Here is a 26,160-nt window from a genome sequence, read left to right on the forward strand (position 1 = left end):
TCAGCACACCAACTTAGGCTGCTTGTTTCTTATGTCACTTCTTGAGTATTTTCATGGCAAAATGACGTTTGGAGACCAGCTGATTCGTTGGGGATTCCCTCTGGTGAAAAATCTTGTAATGTGTGACCCCATCATTGATCAGTCATGTAGTGTGCAAACCACAACAACTTTAAGATTTCCAATTACAAGACAGAAAGTTATGAACAGTGCAGTGATCTGAGAACTTTGAAAGTCATGTTATGTCAAGTGTGACCAAGGTATTATTCTTTACAAAAGGATCTGAGCACTTATGTATCATTTATTTCCCCTCTCAATAAACTAGCTGACATGTAATGTATCAGTGTGGTTGATTGTTGTAAAAGTTACATCATTCTTGTGTTGAAAGGGCCCTGAGGAGTTACATTGTAAACCAAACATGTTTAGATTCAGTGTCACTCAATAAACCCATGTGTATAACTGAGGTCTAACAAACATGTTGAGTGCATTTCCTTCTTCACAAAACATTTGCAAAGTAAATTTTTTAAGTATTACAAATCTGTCATTGTTTACATCCTTGTATATAAGCTTGTAGTTTTCTTCTTCTCTGTCTTTGTTGGTGTATTTCAGCTTATCTTGGCCTGTTACTGTGGCTCGGTGGAATAGTGTGACACCATTGACAGGATTTTGGAGGACCGCTCATACGTGCATGTGCATCCTTGTGATAAGCAGTTTTACCTCCTCTCATTTTTTCAAACAAAAATGGATACAACTGATCTACAGCAACCTGACCATGACCACGCTCTCCAACCCCCCACTTGTCCCTCCCTCCTTCTCTACTCAGCCCCTGTCTCAGTTCTCCACTTCGTCTCCAATGGAACTGTCTGACATCATGGTGGGAATGAGATGCTCCACCTGTACTCTGGATCCCATCCCATCCACCCTTGCCAAAGACTGTTTCCCAGCCATTTCCTCACTCATCACAAAAATCATCAACTCCTCCTTCAGCTCTGGCTCAGTCCCCCTAACACTCAAACTGGCTGCGGTCAACCCCATCCTCAAGAAACCTGGACTCAACCTGGTAATCATGAGCAATTCCAGACCCATCTCCAATCTGCCCTTTCTGTCAATAACACTGGAACGCGCGTCGCCTCCCAACTCAAAGCCCACCTCACCTCAAATGACCTGTATGAATCATTTCAATCCGGCTTTCTGCTCACAGCACAGTACAGAAACACCCCTCCTTAAAGTCACCAACAACCTCCTCCTCTCTTCAGACTGTGGTCACCTCAACATCCCGTGACCACATCACCCCTGTCCTCCAGAACCTCCACTGGCTCCCTGTCCCACAACGGATCAATTTCGAAGTCCTTCTCCTCACTCACCCCCCATAAACAGGCCCCCTCCTGCCTCACCAACTACCACCACACGCCCTCCCGCAGCCTCCGCTCCTCTGTTGTCAACCTTCTTTCCCCACCATGCACGCCCAAGCGCCGGACCTGGGGCGATAGAACCTTCTCCAAAGCTGCCCCCATCCTCCACCCAAGTCTCTCCCCATACCCCTCTGAGACTGCATTGATCTGCTCAAGTTCAAATCTCAAACTCATTTTTCAGAACTGCTTTTAATGTGTGATTACTGTTGTATGATGTATGTTTCTTTAGATTTGTTTGTAGTGTATTGCTTTGATGTTCACATGTAAAGTATCCGAGTCTCATGAAAAGCACTATACTAACAAAATGTGAGAGACAGCGAGATCCTCCCAGTGGCATTGGCAGGTAGTGGCACCGCAGTGGCAGTCTGCGGCAACCTGTGGCATGTCCATGCCATCTCCTGGCACCAACCTGTGGCATGTCCGTGGCATCTCCTGGCACCAACCTGTGGCATGTCCGTGGCATCTCCTGTGGCTTGTCCATGGCATCTCCTGGCAACCACTCGGCAGTTCAGAAATGCCTCCCTTGACTCGCTGACAATAAGGGCGGGGCCACATTTCCTGGGAAAACCCACTGGTCCATGTTGTTGTTACGACAGTCACTCTGCTTTCAGGTGATTGTTTAGCAGTATGTTCTACTTTTTAGTGCTATTTCTATTTACTTAACCACTTCCACCATGGAGTCTGTAATTAACGCAATTAAATTACAAAAATGTGAATGGGCTCATTGCTCATTACTTTTGTCCTTTGTGATCTGACGTCCCCTGACCTTACTGTGGGATAACACAGGCCAGGTTATGTGGACTTGTCTGTAATGTTTCTAATAAAAACCGAAAGAAACTGGATTAATCAAACATAATCAAGATGTTTTAATCTCACTTTTGGGGAGCTGTCATGTCATCCATCTTTAATATTCAGCCAGTGGTCTTATTCTAACACATTCTACTGTCTTACCAAGACAATATGACATGTAGTGTCACTACGGTGATATGAGTACAGTGATGGATAAAATTTGATAATAGTCTTCTCCATTAATGAATTGTGGGCTCAACTAGAACGCCCTGCCTTGTCTGGCTCTGTAAGGGAAATCCCTTTTGGGCCACAGGGGAATGTTTTGCTGCAATACTGCAAGGGGCCACTGAGCAAAACTGAAAGCAAAGCTGAGCGGTACAGATACATCCAGTTCTAAATAACACATTCATCGTTCTAATTCTGAGGTAAGTCTGGAGAAAAATAGTCCACAACCAAAACAATCCCCTCTTCTGCCAGACCTCCAGGAACCACTGTTTAACACAGACGTGAATTTTATTAGCGAGCATTTTGCCATCCAGTTAACAAGTACAACTTTGAAACCCACCAATAAAATGTATTAGCTTGGTTTCTGTCAGATATGGAACAGAGAACAAGTTAAACTTGTTTTGCATCCTTCAGGCTCCCCAAGGCCAAGGTGGAGCTGTGAGAAATCTGATGTGCAGATCGATGTGCTGAACAGAACAGCTGGCTCTCCGAGGGACCCATCCCATAGAACCACTGGCTAAACCTGGAACTGCTCTACACTGCAGGTTTGATCAATGAGAGCTCTTGTCACATGGAAAGTGGATATTACATTGTTACTGCAATAAAGCAAAACTACTATTAAAACATCATATTCAATCAACAGACTACATCCATTTAGTTCTTTTTTATTATGTATTCTCTGCAGGTAAAAATATGTTTTCAAAGTGCATTTGAACAATGTTGAGTTGGCATACAACAGGTGTCTTCTCTGTCAATTTTTGACAATCTGCACACCAGCAAACACAAATCAGCAACTCACACGTGTTGTTTACCTTAAACAGCTCAGCTCACAATTATTGACGTCAGATGCTCTAACTTACAGCTAGAAAATCATGAAGTCTCCACTGACGTAATGGACACAGTGACATCAACCAGGACTTGGAGGGGGATTTGATACAGTGTTAACTACACTCTAATGTACACTCACAGCATTTTCTGTCATCATTGTAGACATTAAGTCTTCTAAATCTTATAGAATAACCCAAATGGTTTTCTCTTGGTAATTACTGAACAATGCCTAAGAATTCAATATGGAAACCACAGATGGAAAGATATATTTAATTGTATTGATCCTGCATGAGAAATAGTTAGAAACCTTCCCTAACCATCTTTAACTAGACATAAGTCAGCAATTAATTAGTGTCTGAATCTTGAATGTTTTATTCTAGCGATTTGAAGATTGTTTGGGTTATGCTAATATCATTAAAATGTGTCTTGTGATGAATAAATATTATAAATTAGTTAGCGAACATGAACTTTGGAAGCTCAGTGCAAATTACTCTTTTTTTTATGGCTTTGTTAGATGAGACAGTTTAGAGTGATGACAGGAAACAGAATGAGAGAGAGGAGGATGACATGCAGCAAGACGCCTCAGTCCAGATTCGAACTCTGGGCCGCTGCAGCGAGGTCTCTGTGCACGCTGTACCAACTGAGCCAATGGGGCACACCTTAATACACACCTTACTCATTTTATTTTGTGATCATTGATTAAATATCTCAAGATAACATTGTTGGTTTTTCATGATCTAAGTTTGACTTTGTTTTTAATTGTAACTTCCTGAAGGTTATGTCTTATTTTCTTAAGTAAATAGTGGAAAACAATTCTTAATGAGTAACCAAAAGTTTACATTGGTCGAGACAAGAAAAATATTTTGTCTTATAGGTCCCATATTTCACGTTCATACTTTTATTTTGGGTGTCTACGAGAAAATGTTTATGAACTTTAATTTTCAAAAAACACATTATTTTTCTCATACTGTCCACTGCTGCAGCACCTCTATTCCACCTCTGTCTGAATGCTCTGTTTTAGTGCCCGTCTCTTTAAGACCCCCCTCTTCAAAAGCCCGGTCTGTTCTAATTGGTCAGCTCTCACAAGCTTGAGCAGGCACCCCCCACTGTGTTTCCGCATTATATTTGCCAGCGTTTTCGCAAACAAGGCTATGCTATTGGCATTTGCTGAGGGTGGTGACTGTGTGACATCATTGTGACATCACAAACTTACAGAAGACCTAACAGTTTGTTTTGAAGGCCCAGTTTCTGATTATGGGCTGTTTGCATTTCCCTGTGGATTGAGGGTTTTGATACTTTCAGAGGATTTTTATAGCACCCAGACCTGCTTTGTAATCAAAAAAGACATGGAAGTCTTACCTTGCACAACATGGGACCTTTAAAGTAACTGTCTAAATATCTTGTTTTCTTTAAGTGAATGAATAAATGTAAATTTCTCATGAGAAAACAAATCAAATCATCAAAGATCTACTGATATAGCGAGTTAAAGCTCTTGTTTTCTCAGAACTATGGTATAAAGTTCAATTTTCATTAGAAAACAAAAGGTTGTTTTCTTGAGATATTGGGATTAAGGCCATGCTCTTGATATGAGATAAAAATCTCTAAACATCACATTAAACACTGAGATAACACAAAAATGATTGCAAACAAAGCTGCTCTATGCTTCTGCACTGAAGGCCTCTTATGCCCTTGTAAACAAATTTGAATGGCTCAGCCTTTTTAAAATCAGACATTTTTTCAAATACTGTTTTAGAGTATTAACAAGAGACAAAAAAACTTTTTTGAGGAAACAAATCAGTCACGGTTTTTCATCACATTCGAAAATATTAATATAAAAAAATGAACACAAAAATGGCAGGTCCAATACAAAACAGATTAGGGTCAAACCAACAGGTCAAAATCCAATGCTTTTTATATACTGCAGATGTACACAGTTACACAAACATTATTATTTTTTTTATTTGATAACATCTGCAGCTGTGCAAGCTTTCAGATCCACTCATAATTCTTCCTCTCATGTTGTGGAGGACAGTTCATGTCATTCTTTCAGTCAGTCTCATATTGATGATGGCTTTATGATTCCCTTGGCTTTATCATATAATAATGTGCTTCAGTGAATATTTGGCGATTGTCCATCAACCATGAACCTCTCAGAAGTAAAAAAGCTAATACAAACTGGGGCTAGGGGAACATCTGTCCTTGATATCATACATTGTTCATGCAACAGATGGAACACATAACAAGTCTTTTAGACAATTGTTATCTGTGCATTCATATTACATTTACAACTTCCACAGTTCTGAATTGTGACTCATAATTATGAGAGCTTAAAAAATATTGTTCTCCCAGCAGTCTCTCATAAGCTACAGTATTTCACCTGTCATTATGGCGTAGTATTGGTTTCTTTATCTCATTATGGGAAGTCCTACAACTACAACACATAGTATAATAATGAAGAAAACATCACAAAATATCATATGGAAGTCATAACTCTGAGAAAACTCGGAATGAATGCCATTTTTCCAGGAGAGATGAGGCTTCTCCAAAATGTATTAAAAATAAATGGATAAATGGCTTAAGATTCATGACATGAGAAAATGGACAGTGAGGCACATTTTACCTATATGAAGGATGGATTATGGAATGGAACTAGAATTATGGACTGAAAGAAAAAAAAAGATATAAAATCTAATATATTCAAAAATAGCTGAGCATTCAAAATTTCATATGCTGTGAGCAAAAATATAAAATATATTAAAATAAACAATCTAGTATGCCTATGCTCCCATGATTCACAAAAGTCAGCACTGAAAAACAGCTGAAATGTTAATGAAAGCAAACGAAAGCTTAAACAATCCAGTATTTGAGAAATAGTTTTATTTGCTGTTAACCAATTACCAAACCTGGTTTCTGTAACATCTAGAAATCATCTAAATGTCACTTGAGGTCTCCGTATCTGAGGTTTAACTTGAGTGTGCAAGTTCTGTTTAGCTGAACCAGTTCTATATTGTGGCTGAAATAGTCAGATGCTAGATGATACAGCATCAGCCCTTGGGGCTAGCCAGGCAACCGTATGCTGAATCTAAAAAAAAAACAGCCTGTCCAAAAGACTGACCATACAGGGCAACAGTGAACGCAGGTTATTACGACCAATATTTACATTTATCATCAGGTAGTGACCTCTAGTAGCCATAGTAATTATTATGGCATTCAAATGAGAATAAAGAGCACAAAAGTCCACTTGGGAAGGAGGATGGTGTGGATGGTTGCATCAAACAAGTACAGGACTTTGACCCCGCAAACCATTCAGCTATGTAATTAGATAAGCTAAAATTATCCATGTAAAAGATTAACTGCATAGCATTTTCAAATGCACTTAACTGGGTTTCACAGCAAATAAAACATTTCCCAAAATATTTGACTGTGTCTGTGATGAAATGAAAGGCATTAAACAAACAGAAACAGCAGCAACAACCAAAATGCTATTACAGCAACATATAAAGGTCTGCACATACCATCATTGTCAGTCAGGTTCCACATGGTTATACTAAAGTTAATTTGAATTAGCCTGTTGTCTTAACAACATCTCCAGACCTTTCCTCACTATTTGGATTGTATTGAAATGTTTTCTTAAGAAAGCTTCAGTGAAAAAGTGATGTATGATTATTTCCACCAGTACAAACAATCCAAGGTGCAACATGAATTGATTCAGGGTGGGTACAGCTGATTTTGTAATGGGAAGAATGAAGACCTCACTGCTGTTCTGCCTGATGTGATATCTTTGAAATTGTTGATCAAGTTCCTGAAAAGGAATAGTGTGTAATAGGGATGGTTCTTATTACTTCTCAGTGTGAATTGAATGAGGCAGTTTGTTTTAATGTCTGACCTTCTTCTTTAACATCATCACCAAGCAAAGAGGTTGCCATCCAGACAAACAGATTGAATGAACAAGGCCTCTGCTGCCCATAATGTGCACATAGCAGAAAAACACTGAGCTAACATTAACAGACTGACTGATGATGAAAAAATCATCAACTTCATGATTTGACAAAACTGCATAGTAGTACTCTGGCCCTGACCGGGAGCATCAACATACCAGGCCACAGCTGGGGAACTGAAGAGCAATGGAAATACATCTTTCACTCTGTTCAGCTGGCAGGAGCACCTATGTAAAATTCTAATGTGTTTCGGAGATAACGGTTTCCACATAGTTATTTACTTTTGATTTAAGAATGGAATGGAAGAATGGAATTTATGCTTTAAGCCACTGAGGTCAGATCTTTTTCATGGCACACTACTGCAATTGGTTGGGATGGTATTTCACCAGACAGCTGCAGTTTAGGGTTATTCAACTGCAATTTATGTATTGCATATAACACAACAGGGTCATGTATTCATTAAACAATACAAGTGAGAGTTGCTAAAATTTTCCACGTGTGACTGTTTCATGATACACGTCTGGGTTCATTACCTCCGCCGTGTCCATTTCTGTGTTGGCTGTTTTTTATTAGTTAGATTACACAAAAACTGAGTGAATTTCAACAAAACTTGGATGGAGGAAGGGTCTCGGCCGAGAATAGACCCCATTAACTTTTGGCACGGATCCAGGCATTTTCTTTTCACTTTCTTTCTCTCACTTTCACAGTTATGGAGCTATGGGTGGTTTAAGGTGGTTTACAGTTATACAGGGCTATTGAGTTTGATATTGGATAAGGTTTGACCGCTCTACGCTCTAAGTCATTAATCGATTACTAGAAAATGAAAGCAACATCTCAGACATAGTATACACAAATATGCTTTGGTCCTTAAAAGGGCTGTGACTTTTATTTGAAATTTGAATGTTCATTCGACCCTAAGAAAAAGTGCATTAAGTTATACAGGTTGTGTAACATTAACCTGAAAGAATTACCTGTTTGACTTATTGAAATAGTGACAACACTAGTTTTAAATGAGCACTAGACCTGTGTGTGACTACATTCATCTGCAAAGGGACAATAACTGAAATAATCAGATTTTTACATTTTTCAGCCTGAGATTATAAAGGAAAAACAAACAAAACTTAAACCTCAATTAACTAGGCCATCTGTTGAGCTTTCTACCACCTCAGACACATCCCGATTGGTCCAGCTACCCTAGAACCAACTGTAGCTGGACTGACGAGTAGTGTGAAGGAGATTCTGTTGTGGCCCACTTGTAAACCCCGTTAGAGGCCTATGCAAGTACTCATAAAATTGGAGTTACATCCAGGTAACCTCTGTTTATGTTGCTCAACATTTGGAAAAAATGTGAAAAGCCAAACTTTTCACATTCAAACTATCAAAGAAAAATGCAGGAAAGACAAGAGCACTAAGTGGAACAGTTATGATAGAAACAGATCAGTGACTGCTTCAGAGTCAGTTCAGTGAGCTATCGGGCAGTTTAGTCCATTTCTGCTTCTCTCTGAACTGTCGAACAGCAGCACTGATCACCTTGTGAATTCACAGCACCACTGTGATACTATCCAGTCGACCTTCTATTCTACAGTCTGACTCCAAGTGCAAAAACTATTTCCACCAGTTGTGCTTATCCCCTCACACCCCAGAGTCTGTGTACATGCCATTAATCAGGTAGTCCACCTGGGTGTAGTCCTTCCTCCTGTAGCTCTCGTAGGCCTGTGTGATGAACACAGCCACAGTGACCAAGAAGAAGAGCAGGCCAAAGAGCAGGACAGCGAGTAAAGATGCTGTATCCACCAGCTGCCTAGTCAGAGCAGCCCCCGCTACTTCTACCACTGCAACCCTTGTACCCGAGGCAACAGGCTTATTGTGATTGGTAGGATGAGCTATGGTACTGGTAACAGTTATGGTAGCAGACCCTGTGGGTAAAGAGGTGGTCTGAATTGGTGGCACCCCAGTACTTGGGGCATTTGGCTGTTGCGTAGCAGCTGATGATGACGGTGGAGGTGACTTCATTTTATCTGTAGTTGTGGTGATTGCAACAGTTGTAAGTGTAACTGTTGCTTTTACGGTTGTTGCAGGGTGTTGTGGTGCTGCTGCTGTAGATGTTGTTGTTTTGGTTGTTGTAGTAGCAGACACTGGTGTTGTTGTGGTTTTAGTAGTCGGTGGTGTGGTTGTGGTTGTTGTAGTAGTCGGTGGTGTGGTAGTGGTTGTTGTAGTAGACGCTGGTGTGGTTGTGGTTGTTAAAGTAGACGCTGGTGTGGTTGTGGTTGTTAAAGTAGGTGCTGGTGTGGTTGTGGTTGTAGAGTTTACCAGTACAGGGGTTGTGTGTACATCCCCAACAGGCTCTGCAGTTGTGGATGTAATAGTACCAGTGCTGGTAATGGATCCAATATGAGCAGCATGTGTGGGCAAGCCTGTGGCCTGTGTGGTCTCTGGTGATTGAAGCTGATGGCCTAGTGATACTGGCTGCTGATTGGATGGTGAGGCTATGGATGACTGGTTTCCTCCTGCAGATGGGATGGGCTGATTTAGGGATGCTGCAGTGTCATTTAATCTGTGACTGAATGAGTCCAAGTTCTTCTGTGTTGGTAATTGTGCCCCTTGAGTGGCACTGGTCTGTGAGGAATCCTTAACTGCTGCATTTTCACTACTACCATCATCACCTGAGGAAGAAAAAGTTCCATTAATGACTTCACTCAATCAATTATAAAACATGATAAAACAAAGTAAACAAAAATAAATAAACATTCTTATTTACATACTTGCATGTATAAATGTCCTTCTTTAATGGAACAATTAAGCATAATAAATTAAGTCTTATCATTGACTTTGTATGTAATCTAGTCGCACAAATAATTTGTGTTGCGTTTGGTCTGAACACAGCATTAGTCCCTCCCACCGAGGATTCGTGGAGACGCAAGTGCACCATGGGAGGAGAGAGGAGATAAGGAAATATCCAAATCGCATACTTTTTCTTTTTACTTTTAGTATGTACTGCAGCTGCCTTTACAAAGTACATACTGTTGTCTGCAGTATGCATACAATTGGGACCTTCTACTTTGTCATGACAGTGTGCCATAAATTTTGACCCTCTTGCTCCTACATCCAGTACAGTACAAAGAATGTAGTACTGACACTTAAATGTGCTTTCATCAGTCATTGCGGTGTAAGGGAACACTTCAATCACACATCAGATCTTGATGAACGAATGATTCAAGTTGAAAATCTTTACTGATGTACATTGTACAATTTGTTGAAAAAAATTTGAAATAACAACGGACAGTGGAAACCAAAATCATCAACCGATTAAGGGGCTGGATTCAAAAATCACACCAAAAATCTAAGTAAAAAATTGAAATCACAGGCTGATCCAACAACTCATAATGAGACTCAGTAGTGTGTATGGCCCCCACGTGCCTGTATGCACTCCCTACAACATCTGGGCAAGCTCCTGATGTCTCGATGAATGATGTCCTGGGCATCAGTGAGCTCCTGTACAGTCTGTGGCGGTACTTGGCAGCGTCGGATGCACCGATACATAATGTCCCATAGGCGCTCAATTGGATTAGGTCAGGGGAACAAGAGGGCCAGTCAATGGCATCAGTGCCTTCGTCATCCAGGAACTGTCTACAGACCCTGGCCATATGAGGCTGGATATTGTCTTGCACCAGGAGGAACCCAGGGCCAACTGCACCAGCCTAAGGTCTGACAATCACTCTGAGGACTTCATCCCAGTACCTAACAGCAGTCAGGGTACCGTTGGCTATGGTCTGTGCAACCCTCCAAGGATATGCCTCCCCACACCATCAATGACCCACCCACAAAGCGGTCATGCTGGATGATGTTAGAGGCAGCATAACGTTCACCACATAGTCTCCAGACTGTTCCAAGTGTTCAGTGTGAACCTGCTCTCATCTGTGAAGAGAACAGGGTGCCAATGGAAGACCTGCCAATTCTGGTGATGTCTCGCAAATGCCAATCAAGCTGCACGGTGCTGGGCTGTGAGCACCGATCCCACTAGAGCACATCGGGCCCTCATGCCACCCTCATGGAGTCTGTTTCTGACAGTTTGGTCAGTGATCCTCCTGTTCCTCCTCGCACAAAGGAGTAGATACCGGTCTTGCTGCTGGGTTGATGCCCTTCTACTGCCCTGTCCAGCTCTCCTCATGTAACGGCCGGTCTCCTGATATCTCCTCCATGCTCTTGAGACTGTGCTGGGAGACACAGCAAACCCTGCGACCGCACATATGGATGTGCCATCCTGGAGAAGCTGGACTACTTGTGCAACCTGATTGGGCTGCAGGTACTGCCTCATGCTACCAGTAGTGAAAGGAGACTAGCAGATAACAAAACAAGAGAAGAATCAGTCGGGAAGGATAAGGAGAGAGCAATTGTCTGTGGCCACCACATGCAAAACCGTTCCCTTTTGGGGGGTTGTCTTGCTTTTGTCTCTCCATTGCACCTGTTGTCACTTTCATTTGCACCAAAACAGCTGAAACTGATTCACAATAACTTGTACTTCCTAAATGGACAGATTGATATCCCTTAAGTTTAACTGACTTGGTGTTATACTGTGACAATTAAGTGTTCCCTTAATTTTTTTGAGCAGTGTATTTGCGTGACACACCCTGACATATGTAATGGATCTTCCACTGCACAGAGGTTTGTGCAGAAAAGCATGCTGGCTTGCATAATGCAAAATGCCGGATGACTGGATGTAGTAGGACATCCTGATATTTTTGGCATGCTGCTTTTTCCATACTTCATATTTAGACATACCAAATCTTTTTCTGGCATACTAAATAGTATGGTGGCATTAGTATTGGAACACGGGGTACGTTAGGGCCCGAGCACTGCCCCCGAGATCGTATATTTGGCAGCCTGAACATACCCCAAAACTCACCAAACTCGGAACATACATCACATGTGGTGAAAAATTTGATAATTTGACATAATTGGGGGTGGGGGTGGCCAGGGGACTCCATAGCGCCACCTAACGTTGTTTTGTGCATGCAAAAACATTCTCGGATCGTCATGAAATTTACAGGACTCATGGGTGTCAAGGATTTGGCCAGGAATTATTTTTGTCAGAATTTTTGCCGCAACAGGAAGTCAGCCATCTTGAATGGCATGCAGCGATTTTCATTTTTCTGGCACTGTTTTTGGGACTTTAGGATGATCGCAGACTCACCAAATAGCTCAGTAGCACCCCCTAATGCCCCCCTTATGGCTTTTCCCATTTTGTACGTACCCATTTCCTGCCTCGTACTTTCACTAACTCCTCCTACAGATTTAACACCACAGACTTCACATTCAGTAAGTATCATCCTCAGACCTTGAAGATGAAAAGTTATCAAAAGCTTTCGCCTCCGATATACCTGGTGGGTGTGGCGGTGCGGTCAATTTCGCTGCTTTGCCATTGTAAACAGGCATCTCCATGTATGGTGTGGGTTGGACACAAATTGTCCACTAGGTGGCTCTGTTGCATTTTGTGTGACACGCATCCCATTTAGGTAGGAACCTTTCCACAGGTAACGGACAAGCACACATCTGGCCGCATGCCCTCCGACGGCGCAACGGCCTGACGTACGTGGGTTGAGGGCCCGCTCATTGCTGCTTGCAGCTTTAATTCTATTTACTTTCTTTAGAGAGAAAATATCCAGATCCACTGGCAGCAAAACAGCCCCACAGCATAATACTACCAGCACCATGCTTGACAGTAGGTATGGTGTTCTTGGGGTTTAAGGCCTCACCTTCTCTCCTCCAAAAAAATTGCTGCTTATTGTGGCCAAACAACAACACAGAGTGGTCCTGGTCCTCCAGGGGTTTTTTTCTTTGTCCATGTGATCAGCAGCAAACTTCAGTCGAGCATTAAGTTGCTGTGTCTGGAGCAAGGGCTTCCTTCTTGCATGGCAGCCTCTCAGCTCATGTTGGTGTAAAATACACTTGACTGTGGACACTGACACCTGTCTTCCAGCAGCTTCTAATTCATTGCAGACTTGCTTTTTGGTGGTTTTTGGTTGACTCTTGACCGTCCTAACCAGTTTTCTCTCAGCAGCAGGTGATAGTTTGTGTTTTCTTCCTGATGGTGGCAGTGACACAACTGTGCCATGCACTTTATACTTACAAAAAGTAGGTTGTACAGTTGATCTTGGGACCTGTAACTGCTTTGAAATGGCTCCAAGTGACTTTCCTGACTTGTTCAAATAAATAATGTGCTCTCTCAGATCAATGCTGAGCACCTTAGACTTGCCCATTATAGTATTTGTGGCTGAGTCTAATGGGTGTATCAAACCAGCCCTATTAAAATTGGCCCAGAGAAGTCAGTAGCGGTTATCAATCAGAATCACTGCTGTATACATATTTTTGAGCCAGCATATTTTTGACCTAGCATATTTTTGACCTATAATAAATACATTAATAAACCAAACTTCATGAATGTTTTTTGTGACAAAGTAGTATGTGTTCCTCTCGTTCCATCACAGAAAAATGAGAGCTGTAGAAATCATAGAAACTCAAGACTGCCATGATATACATGTTCTTTACAAATGGATGTAAACTTTTGACCACGACTGTGATCTGTGCATCACTACCGTGTTAAAAGCAAACACAAGTATTATAGTGTTTAAAGTGTAATCAGTTAAGCCATTTACGTGATTAAAGTTATAGTGAACATAGTTTAGGTCTACACTTGGAAATTAGACGGTGATGATTTATGGATGGGTTAAAATAAAGATATGATTTCTTTTGCAGTTATCCAGTTATGACTCTGCATAATTTCTCCTGCTGTCTGTCCCCTAGAATATAACCAATCCAGTCCTTTTTACACGTTTAAATATCTTTAAAGCAGACGGCAAACACTTTTGTGGTTTTGATCACTTTTTTTTTCTAAGGCTGCTCTCTGGAGAAACTAACAGCTGGATCTGCATCTGCTTTGCTGTGATTTGATTTTGCAGTTTGTGTGAGTTCAGTTCCTGTTTCATTCTCACAGTTTTATCACACATTAGACATGTCGGATGTGATGTACTGCTGATATCCTGATTATTAATTTTCATGCAAACAAAGCTTCTGTTAAACACAATAAACTTCTTCTGGAATTTTTTGTGAACCCACAACCTTAAAGTTCAAACTGTGCCAGTGATTTTCTGTCTATTACCTGTTTAACAAACAGCTGCACATGAAGAACAAGCTGCAGTCTGTATTCATACTGTGTACTGTGTCTGCTCAGAGGCACAGGAACCATTTAAATGTTTATATGCTTTTGTATATTGATTCATTATTTGCCTCTGTATTCAGTGATACTCTGATTGTGAAATCATCATTTAATAATGCAGAATGTGATTATGGTGTCTTTTGAACACTGGAAACTATGTTTAAACTAAATGTTTCAGGGAAAATTGATGTAACATATCCAACCCGACGCTCAAGAACGTTCAGCCTCACATGTTCAAAACAGACCATGAAAAGAAAAATGTTTCTCATAAATGAAGAAAGTCATTTGTGGTCCTTTTGTTCACCTACAGCCTCCAAAGTTAGAAATTCCAGTATCGTGACAACACTAACAGGTAGCCTACTCATAACCCTCCCCAATGTTGCAGATGTCGTATGATATTACACCAAGTCGACATCCAACTTTCTTTTCCCATTTGGAATCCTGAGCCAGCCAGGCATTATATTTGGGATTGGCAAGCCAAACCCTGGGAAAACATGCATTTACCCATTATGGTCATTCAGTTCACACTACTACACAGAAAGTTAGACAATGTTTCACTGTCAAACAATTCTGCCCAAGGAGGGAGTAAACTAAGTGGTGCTACCTTTACTCAAATTATTTGCTAACTGGCTGTTCGTCTCTCTGCTCTGTGTGTGAGTGTGTGTGTGGTTTAGCCCTGACCTTGGTCACACAGACACACAGACCTGCAGCTCTTTTTACATAACAGACTAAGAGCAGAGAAGACAGATGGAGATAGACCTAGAACCTGTTGCTACGTTTTTATGTCCTGACCTCACATCCTGCGTATTGTTATAAGCTGGAGGCTACACACCAAGTGCCCCAAAACAGACACCTACAAACATCCCCACACAGCAAAATACTGAGAAAATAAGAAAATACAGACAGAGGGAAGGGTGTCTGTAGATAAACACCACCACAGTGGGTCTTTACTGATAATAGAGAAAGATTATTTTTGTATGAGTCTATACACATTTTTTTATGAAAATCCTAATATTTGGTTATTTGTGATCATATGCATGTATGCAATTTAAATAAATTGCCTCATATTCTTTCAAACAAATTTGGTTGCAGATGTCTGGGTTTGGAACGGTTTTAAGGCACTTGGGTCAGAGCTGTTTTAAGGCAGAAGTGTGTGTTCAGTCACATGCCATACTTCTTGCCTTGCTTTCGACAACGTCTAGAACACTCTGACTCATGCTCTCTCACACAGTGATGAACATTTTGGCTGCGCTGGCTGCCTGCTCCAAATAACATGAATAACACTCTCCTTGTATGACCAATTAACATTTAGAAATTCTGAAGTTTATATTTTAGAAAACAGAATAGGGGCAATAGTCTGGGAACAAATATTTTCCATTCCTATAAATTACTAAAATAAAAAATTGCATAGTTTTTCAGACTGCATCAGAACCATGACTCTCCATCCACACCGACACATATATCTACAGCACATACACTCTGTGCCCATTTACAGTTCCAATACAGGAATAATAGGGAGCTCAAAGTCTGTGTGTGGGTGGATGTGAGCAGGGCTGTACACTATTTTTGTGCTTGTTTTCTTGTGCCCGTGTGGTACAATTTGGGATTCCAATTGAGCTGTCCATACTAAGTAAGTGATTCTCTATAAAACTGTCTGGTAGAATAGTAACATTAGTTTTTGTTGTTGTTTGAATGAGCAGCCACCTGATTATTAATAATCTCTGGCATGTTGTCCTTGCCAGGGTTACAAACGAGCATCTGTCTTCCTCATATTAACACATGGTTGCTGGCATCATACTTGTATGTAACCCTGAAGGTTGTCTTCATATGTGTTATACCTGTTTAGTTAAGCCTTCTGATGGCAGCTGGTGAAACTATCAGTGTATTTACATGAACTCAAGAAACCAGTGTGTTTGTGTGTGTGTGTGTGTGTGTGTGTGTGTGTGTGTGTGTGTGTGTGTGTGTGTGTGTGTGTAAGAGACTTGATGATCACATAAGTCATTCCTTTGGCTCCATCTAGTGGCCAATACAAAGAACTCTTATATCCACTCAGGTAAGGATGTTAAGAGTACGATACATTTCCAGCAGTGCCCCACTATGTAGAGTCTTACAGATCAGTTGTTTCCATATGGCATATTCTTTCTCAGTTGAATCAAGGGTCTAAGGACAGAGGATGTCGTTCACTGTACAGATTGTGAAGCCTACTGAGTCAATGTGATTTATTTATTTTGGGCTATATAAATAAAATTGATTTGACTGATTTTAAATGGCACATTAATTAAAGGTACGGGATGATAGAGGAAACCAATGGAACACGAAAGTGATTATAACTAGATAATGTTTTAATCACTCAGGTAAGAACCTTCCAAAGGCAAAGGGTTAACCAAGTAGTGGTTAGGGTAAGTCACCAGAAAATTAATGTAAGTATATGTCATTTCCCTAAAAGCAGCCTCAGTAAGTTTGTGCACGTGTGTGTGTGTGTGTGTGTGTGTGTGTGTGTGTGTGTGTGTTGTTGTTGTTGATCTGTAAAAATACTTATTGCTCTTCATTACTTGTCACTTTATTGTAAACTCTTTTGTCCATGTCTGGATCTGGTAGGAATTCTGGCTCATTTTTTTCAGTGATCTGATTGGTCAGTAAAGAGATTTTGGCAGGTATCTATGCTCTCTTGATTTCTGATCCTCTCAGAAATCCGTTTGTGGTGTCTGATGACACAAAAGTAGTTTTTTGTTTTTTTTAAAACAGAAGGAGTAACAGATTAGGAGAAAAAACATGTTACAGCGTGATCACATATGATACACTCCTTAGTGGAGGCGTCTCAAACCACCGGCCCGCGGGCCATTTCTGGCTCACCCTCCCCCTCCATCCAGCTGGCAACCTGATGTCAAAAATATAATGTAATCCGGCCTGCGGATTAAATAATTTTTTTAACTTAATAATATTTTTTTAGTTGTCTCACACCAATTTAAACAACTCCTTCATATGCACTTGAAATAAAAAACACAACTGTATTTTTAAAAATGAATTTCATGTGACCCAAAATACATAATTGCAAAGGTCACAGGTGACGCACATGTCGGTGCAGCTTTTGATGAGAAGAGAGCCGGCTCAGAGTCGTACTTGTTTGGCTGTGAAAACCAAAGGTGTCTCTTTTCTTCCTGATATGTAAGAAAAAACTCTAAAGTGTTCTAAAGGAATATAATCTCAAGCGTCATTACTCGACTAAACCTAGAGAACAATATGAGAAGTACCAGGGAGAGGAGAGGAAACAACGAGCCACGCTGCTACATAGAGGACTTTTGTCTCAACAAGGTCTTTGCCATAAAGCGAAGAAGGACGCTGATGCTGAATTTGGTGTATGGGGAAAATATGTAAATACATAAAAATGCATAGAAACTGCTGTTTGCATTTTTTTTGTTACATATGAAGAAAATATGAGCAGAAATGCAAATGTGATGAAGTACAAATGTATTCAGGGATGGCATATTTGAGTTCAGTGCAAGGTTTACTTTAAAAAGTTATTTATATGGACAAAAATTTTGAACTAACTGTTAAAAAATAGTATAATATATATACTTATATTAGCATTATTCTGTTAATGATAAAAATAATACAAAAATTTTAGAAATATTGTGCTTTCTTGAAGTACCGGAACACTGAAGTGGCCCTCCTACGAGATAACAATACCAGCAGTGGCACCCAGCTCTATGAGTTTGAGACCCCTGGTGTAGTGTGATGTGAACTGGTGAAACCCCATGCTTAACTGTCAATCAAACACTGCACCTGCACCATGGGTATCTATGGTGGGCCTCCTTACCCTTTGAGTCAAATAAAAATATGGCTTAGATCCTAAATATAACTAGTTTCAAAAAACAGTAGTCTGTCAGTAGTTAATAGCCTTTTTTGCAGGCTTCCCACACTTTTCTTGAGATGATTTTCAAGGACTTTTCCAGGACATTTTCAGTGACGTTCAGTGAGTATATATACTAATATGTAATGTAAATATACTACTATGTTCCTCTCTGGGAAAGTCCAATTTAAAAGATTACAATAAATCATTAAAACCAACTACTAACTGTTTTCCTTTAAAGAAAAATGTACGGTTTTATTATACTTATTACACTACTAATACTATACTGTATAGCAGCCATTCCCAAACTTCAGAACACCAAGGCCCACTTTGAAATGTGAAAAATCTCTGGGGCCCACCCAAACCTTTAATCACAACTGTAATTAACATAAAATAATAATAATAATAATAATACAAGATAGAATCAGTCACCAAACATTTATTCACAACTGTGATCAACATACAATCATAATAATAATAATAATACAAGACTAGAATCAGTCACCAAACCTTTAATCACAACTGTGATCAGCATACAGGACCAGAATCAAACTGTGATCAGCATACAGGACCAGAATCAAACTGTGATCAGCATACAGGACTAAAATTAATCACCAAACCTTTTATCACAACTGTAATCAACATACAGGACTCAATCACCAGTCAGGTACAACTCACCTAGTGGGAGGGGTGATGTTGCTGCATAGCAGCTGTCAGTTTGTGGATGTCTGGCTGAATGGATGTCAGCTTCAGACGGAGATCGGACTGAACATCCAACTTATTCCTGTATTTAGTCTTTATAGCCACAAGTGCTGAAAATCCAGTTTCACACAGATATGTTGTCGCAAAGGGCATAAGAAACATCAATGCCTTCTTAGACAGAGCAGTATATTCTGAGTACACATGCATCCAGAATTGTCCCAGGTGCTTCTGTGTGAAAATCAGTTTCAAAGCAGTATCACAAGACAACTCCACAAGGCTGTCCTGCTCCTTGGAACTCAGACCTGCAACAGCGTCCTCATTATGGGTGACAAAGGGGTTCTGGATCCAGCTGTGCTCCGCGCTCAGCGCAGGGAAGTAGGCTCGGAGCTGCGTTCTCAGGATTTGCAGGTGCGCTCTGATGACACCTGCCACGGTGATCGGGATCTCCCTCTTCTCTGTGTTGAGAAATTCACACAGGTTGTCAAAGGACTCGTAGTTGTTCTGAGCCACTCTTTTGTCCCACAGCGCGAGCTTCTTTATGGTGGCCTCTATTTTGCCGTGGACATGAAACATGGTCACTGCTTTTCCTTGGAGCGATAGATTCAATCCATTTAAGTAGCTGAAAATGTCGGCCAAATACGCTAACTTACACAGCCACTCAAAGTCACAGAATCGGTCTGACAGTTCAAACCGGGAGTCCACAAAAAACGTCCGGACTTCATCACGCAGTTCATAGAGTCGAGTGAGCACTTTGCCGCGTGAAAGCCACCTCACCTCAGTGTGCAGGAGAAGCTGCCGGTGGTCGCTCCCCATCTCCGCACATAATATGGCAAACAAGCGTGACTGTAGTGGGCGACTTTTGATGAAATTTACTGTCCTCACTGCATCATCCAAAACTGTCTTTAAATCTGCCGGCATCGTTTTGGTGGCCAGTGCCTCTCTGTGGATACAGCAGTGGACAGCTGTAACCAGCGGTGCCACGTCTTTTACCCATTTCACGACTCCGGAGAGTTTTCCCACCATGGCCCGAGCTCCGTCGGTGCTGAGTCCTACACACTTTGTCCAGTCTATTTCATTTGAAACCATAAATTCATTCAAAGTTTCAAATATTTTCTCCGCTGTGCACTGTGAAGGTAAAGGTTTGCAAAACAGAAACTCTTCATGTATTTCTCCTTCACGTTGATATCTCACACAAGCAAGCAAATTGGACAAGCTTGCGATGTCTGTGGACTCGTCGATCTGGAGAGCATAACAGCTGCTCACTAGCTGCTTCAACGTGCCTTCGGCCATGTCGTCAATACGCCGTTTCACCGTGTTGTCTGACAAAGAAACTGCATTCAGTTGTTTAGCTGCTTTCTCACCGATCACCACGCCAACCATCTCTTTGGCAGCAGGCAAAATTAAATCTTCCCCAATGGTGTGTGGCTTCCCATTTTTTGCTATCAGTTTTGCAACTCGGTATGACGCCTCCACTGCTTTCATGTTTTCACTCCCAGTGACACAGGTTGATTCAGTTGATTTCCTTCGGCTCAGATACTCTCTTAGTTTGATCTCAAAAAATTCTCGAGGCTTGGATGAATATTGTCCATGTTTAGTTTCCAGATGGCGGCGCAGCTTACACGGTTTCAGGGCCTCGTTTGATAGCACCTCGGAGCATAACACACAGACAGGTTGAGGGTTGTCCTCTGGTCCAACACTTGTGAATCCAAACGATAGGTACTCACTTGAATATTTTCTACGACACCTTTTTTTTGTTTTGGCAGATTCGTTTTGATTATCGGTGTGGGTTTCATTTGCCGCTTCATTTTCTGTTTTCCTTTTGACACCTGTGCCTGTGAGCCACTGCTCCATCTTGCCCGCCACAACACAAGATGAAGTGTTCCACAATTATGATCCCCTGATGACGAGAGATAACGTTCCGATATTAATGTGACGGCGGGTGAACAAAAAAGTGACACCTGTCATATGACAGTAGAATAACACTCAATCGGTTTGTTTTACTACTTCTAAATATTTTTTAAAAATCATGTCATACATATTTTACAGTAATTAAAAACATATTTACAAAATCAAGGATTTAACATATTTATTTGTTTATTTTGAATGACCTCTCGCGGCCCACCTGCAGTACCACCGGGGCCCACCAGGGGGCCGCGGCCCACACTTTGGGAATCACTATCATGCATACAAGCGCTTATTATATACCTATACACTCTGCAGTCTCAATGTCCCACCCACAGCACTAACTGATTGGTGACACTTCACGAGTAATAGCCAATCAACACTGAAGGCTATGTCACAGACAGGCAGGCGGCTCCAATCAGTGAAGAACATTGCTGAACTTACAATAAACATCACAATCTCATGATCTACTTCTGTGATGGAATGTAGGTCTGGTCTCCCAGTAACACCACTGGAAATACCCAGAGTCCTAACCTACAGGATTCCACTCAATGAAGGCGAGAGTGTGTTTTTAAATCAGTCGCTCCGTGTCACACAGTGTTGAGTAAAACCCAGAGTGTATCCATCTCGTCTTTTCACTGCAGCTCTGCATCCACATTTAGGGAATTAATAAAATAAAAGTAACAGAGATAGTTAAACTGTATTTTACCACATGATGGTTAAAAAACTGAAGTTAGACTCTAAAGTCTGAGTCGAGTTTGCTCAGAGTATTAACTGCCACTGACTGTCAGTTTATCAATGCATACAAAAATTGCTGCATCTTTTGTTATGGCTATGATTTTTGTGATGTTGATATGTTTTCTTAGCAGTGAATCCGCTATGGCATGATGTAACCCTAACCCTAACCCTACTGGAACCTAAAGGTGATTGGCTCTTTCATTATGCCAAGCACACTCATAATGGAAGTATTGACACAGATGTTAATTTACATATTTGTAAAGGCATTTTTGATATCAGCTGTAGCATGTAACCACAGCTCCTTTTTAAATGAATCCTGTTCATAATGACATGCAGTGGGGCAGTTAGCTTATGTTGTTCTGAGCTGTGTTAGGGTGCCGGCTGTACCTGGGTCCTTTCTGGGTACTGAGGCGGAGGAGTCAGTGAAGAGCAGCAGCAGGCAGAGGAGGTAAAGACATACCGACGGACTCGGCTGGAGCTTCTTGGGATACAGAGACATGTTGGGCTGGTGGGGCCACACACACACACACACACACACACACACACACACACACACACACACACACACACAAACCTTAAAAAGGACACACTCACATAGGCCAGGATACAATTTACACACACATCAGATGCAGTCAGGGGCACACACACGGAGTTGATGATAAGATGAAATGTGAGACCAGGAGGAAGTGAAGGAAGTATCCAATTCTTGGACCTACACAAGACATAAACACAAACATAAGCAGTTGTCAACGGCAGCCATTAGAGATACTGTTATGTTTTAGATTTACCTGACAGACAGCTAGTGGTTTAATTACATTTTATTGCGTGAAGAAAATCTACTTGAGCGATGTGACCAATGCTTATGACAGATGCATTAAATCAACATATACCCCTTCCACACTGGACGAAAAACCAATTTATACACGCTTACACTGGGCTTTTGACTTAACTGTGAATGTGTACAATTGGCATTTACTCCTGCATCAATTGACTCTGCAGTAGTCCCTGGTGTTTATCGGCTCCGGCTTCAATCAGCTGTGATGAACACCCAGGTGAACACACTAATATTTGCCACTCTTCAGATGCGATGTTATGACATCAGCTGAAGATGTAGTCTGATGATGTATATGATCTGCTGCTTTCTACTGTACCCTGCTCTTCTAGCACATTTGTAATGATGAACGGAAAGAAAATGGAAGGGGAAAACTCATCTCCTAGCAATGTGAAAAAGTCAAAAACCTTTTTTTTTAAAGCAAATTTACCCCATTGATCTTACGAGGGATCCAGAGACAGGGGTGGAGACTAACTTCCGGGTTAGCACCCGTCTCACTTCAATAGGGATAGAACTACTCAATTGTGCCACTGTTCTAAACTCTCTAAATTTTATTGGACCAAATGGCTTAAATTATGACTGCGAAACGAGTCATTTCGTAGGGGTTGCGAAGCTCAATAAAAGTATCCACCATTGTATAGCCGCTTCTTTCACAATGTAAAGGAAAAAAGTCCTTTTGGGCCACAGTACATCATTTGACGCTGTAATTACACAGTTTGGCCACTACGAACATTGTCTTTCAATTTGGTTCTGGGGGCTTGGTTTATCCGCATTTAAAAAACCTGCATATACACCATTTTGGTGTAAAATTTGTAATACAGTCACATTTACTGTTGTGTTAAAGTTATGTTATCATGTATTTATTCATTTAAAAATGCATTAACAAGAGTTGAGCAACCTTTGAAAAAGGCTAGGTCTGGAGTTTTTATACTTTTTTGTTAATATCAAAAACTTGAGGATGTTAGTCCATCTCTCAATACTTTCTAACTTCATTGGTGTGTCTGTGGAATACAGCTCCAAGCCCACTGATCCCTAAAGAAGACAGAAAACTTTTAGAAACACCTCACAAATACGTAGTTTGATAAAAAAAAAAATAAAAAAAATCAGTAATTTCCTTGGTTCACTGAATAAATTATTCCAATCCTTAAAACTGTGTGAAAATGATGTGATAGAAAGTAGGGCTGCACAATGTATAATTTCAGTATCAACACACCAATGTGTGCAAGTGCAATAGTCATGTTGCAAAGACGTGCAATGTCAAGTAAGGCAAATAATGGAGAGGATGGAGAGGGATGAGGACAGGGAAACAGACAGTTGACCCATGGTGTTTGCTCTCAGTTCATATCAATTAATGCTGTGTGCTTTACCTCTGTAAACTACCATTTCATGTTAACATGTTAATTATTGAGTATGTTCTGTTGCTTTTTACCTGCAGACATAGAATGTGCTTTCATTTGTGAACCCCCACCAACCCCCTATGCCACCCTGCCAAAACTGCTTGATCCACCAATTTTCCAGATCCACCACTGACACACACAAAAGTCAAAGTCAGCTTTTGATGGTACAAACCATGTAGACCTGAATTTAACAAAACAAAAACATGAAATGATGCATTTCATATGAAAAGTCACTGGGCTCTTATAATTAGACGATGAGGAATGGTTTCATTCAGCCTCAGAACAACTTTGCATGGCGGCCTGCCCTAAATGTAAACAGACAGTACTCAAAGGTCGGTACACCTGCCTACGTGGAGAGAAGTATGGTAGACACTCTGCCTGAGTCAGCACTCAAGTTTCCATTAAACCGAGAAAGCCTCAAAGAGAAAGCCAAATTTCATTAAAAAGCGAGCACCATGTGGAACCTGTAACGGTCCAGAAACTACGAATGTATTAAGCTAAATAGTGTAGTGGTTCGAGGCGGGCTAACATGACACTGAGCAGAATACCCAAATCTCAGCTGTGAACCAGTCCAACCCAACTGGGCAATGTGTGTGCTGTCTCAATAGGCTAACGAATAACAACAATAGAACACGAAATTATTAATTACTGGCGCTAACGTTGGGCTAAGTAAAAGCTTGCAACTATTGAAGTCCTTAACGCCAACTTACGTTGAGATGGGTAAAACTGTTATCGAAAGTCCCAAAGACCATATTCGACTAATACTAACACAAACATGTAGCCAAACAGCTCAACCTCAAACTGCTAAGATAACACCTTGACCTGCTCAATTAACGGTGAGTGAAACATGTATAAAGTGCCGCAGGTGTCCAGTGTACAGGATGAGGTTAAAGAAGTTAGCTTAACGTTAAATGATGAACATATATCCCCCTAAACAGAGAGAGGCAGTTAGCTAACATCCAAAATGTAACGGTAGGCTAATCAAGCTTTAACAAGCCATTTTCTTATCTGGATAATCAAATGTAACCGTTAACATGCCAACTACAATTGTGATTTCGGAGACTTACCGGCGATATGTTGTAACTTATTTATTAAACAGAACAAGCACACACAAGTGCCCAGTCTGAACTCAACACTTCCTGCTAGCGTGAGGTAAGACTTCGTCTTCTTCTTCTTCTTTTGGTGTTTTATGGCGGTTGGCAAACAACTTTTAGGTGTGCATTACCGCCACCTTCTGAACTGGAGTGTGGATCAGAATGGTATACTACGACTACTGGTAGAGGATCAATAAAAATAAATAAATAAATAATAATAATAATAATAATAATAATAATGAATAAATGAATAAATAACAAGGAAAATAATAATAATAACAATAATAATAATAATAATACCTATATTCTTTTAATAAGTCCAGTCTTTTCTAATAAAATAAATATTGCCTTGTCCCCCACGTGCCCTGTAATATTTCTGTAATACTAAATTTGATTTGCTCCCTACTGAGTCTGTCTTTTAGAATCCTCCTTTGCCACTGATACTTAGGACAATTCATAATTACATGCTCAACTGTTTCTTGATACACATACCAGTTTCATGTTTCCCAATTACTTTCATCGTACTGTTTAGTCCAGTGTGCCCAAATCTCATTTTTGAAATTATATCTTCTTCTTTTTTACTATTACTATTTTCTCTCATCCTTCCTACCTCCCTTTGGATACTGTAGAACACTCTACCTTTATTTTCCTTGTTCCAACCCTCCTGCCACTTCTTTTTCATTTCTACTTTGATTATGCCTTTAACTTCCGCCTTACTATAGTCACATTTACTTCTACTTTTTTTGTTTTTTTTGCTATTTGTCTGCCATTTCATTTCCATCTACACCTATATGGGCTGGAATCCAAGTGAACTTCACATTTACTCCTGCTTTGGTAATTCTATGCACAGTTTGAGCTATTTCCACCAGAATATCCTGTCTTGTTTCTGATTGCATGTTTTTGAGACTGGTTAATGCACTGCTTGAATCTGATCCTATTAGTACTTTGTTTGGTTTATTTCTTTCCACCCACTCAAGTGCTAAAATAATAGCTACCATTTCTCCTGTAAATCAAAAAACCTGATCCAATGCTCAAAAAGGTAAGACTTCTTCTTCTTCTTTCTTGCAGCGTTGACTTATCATTTGCCAATTTCTGCCATCTGCAGCTCAACAAAAGCGATAAACAAAAGCCTGCAGTTTAATAAAAACAACAACAATAATATAAATATTATTATTAAAAATTATTAATAATGATCTTATAACGACTATAGTCAGCAGCTATGGCTAACAATAGACCCTTTTTT

At 40.6% G+C, this 26,160-nt stretch overlaps 1 protein-coding gene across 3 annotated transcripts; it reads right to left on the reverse strand.

The window, feature by feature from the left end:
• Positions 1-3,072: 3,072 nt before the first annotated feature.
• c8h11orf24 (chromosome 8 C11orf24 homolog) lies at positions 3,073-24,957 on the reverse strand. Of its 3 annotated transcripts, XM_073472201.1 has the most exons (4): positions 24,891-24,957; positions 22,241-22,306; positions 21,982-22,099; positions 3,073-9,852 (listed from the first exon to the last, which is right to left on the reverse strand). In XM_073472201.1, exons 3-4 carry the CDS (start codon positions 22,091-22,093, stop codon positions 8,822-8,824), a joined length of 1,143 nt encoding a protein of 380 aa, XP_073328302.1. In that variant the 5' UTR covers positions 22,094-22,099; positions 22,241-22,306; positions 24,891-24,957; the 3' UTR covers positions 3,073-8,821. The 3 variants fall into 3 exon arrangements, with proteins under 3 accessions (XP_073328302.1, XP_073328301.1, XP_073328300.1); XM_073472200.1 differs by having other exon boundaries at positions 21,982-22,306; XM_073472199.1 differs by lacking the exons at positions 3,073-9,852; positions 22,241-22,306; positions 24,891-24,957 and adding an exon at positions 18,754-20,851 and having other exon boundaries at positions 21,982-22,047.
• Between the last annotated feature and the right edge of the window lie 1,203 nt (positions 24,958-26,160).

Source organism: Pagrus major, chromosome 8 (assembly GCF_040436345.1).
Source record: "Pagrus major chromosome 8, Pma_NU_1.0".
In the NCBI taxonomy this organism is placed as follows: Eukaryota; Metazoa; Chordata; class Actinopteri; order Spariformes; family Sparidae; genus Pagrus; species Pagrus major.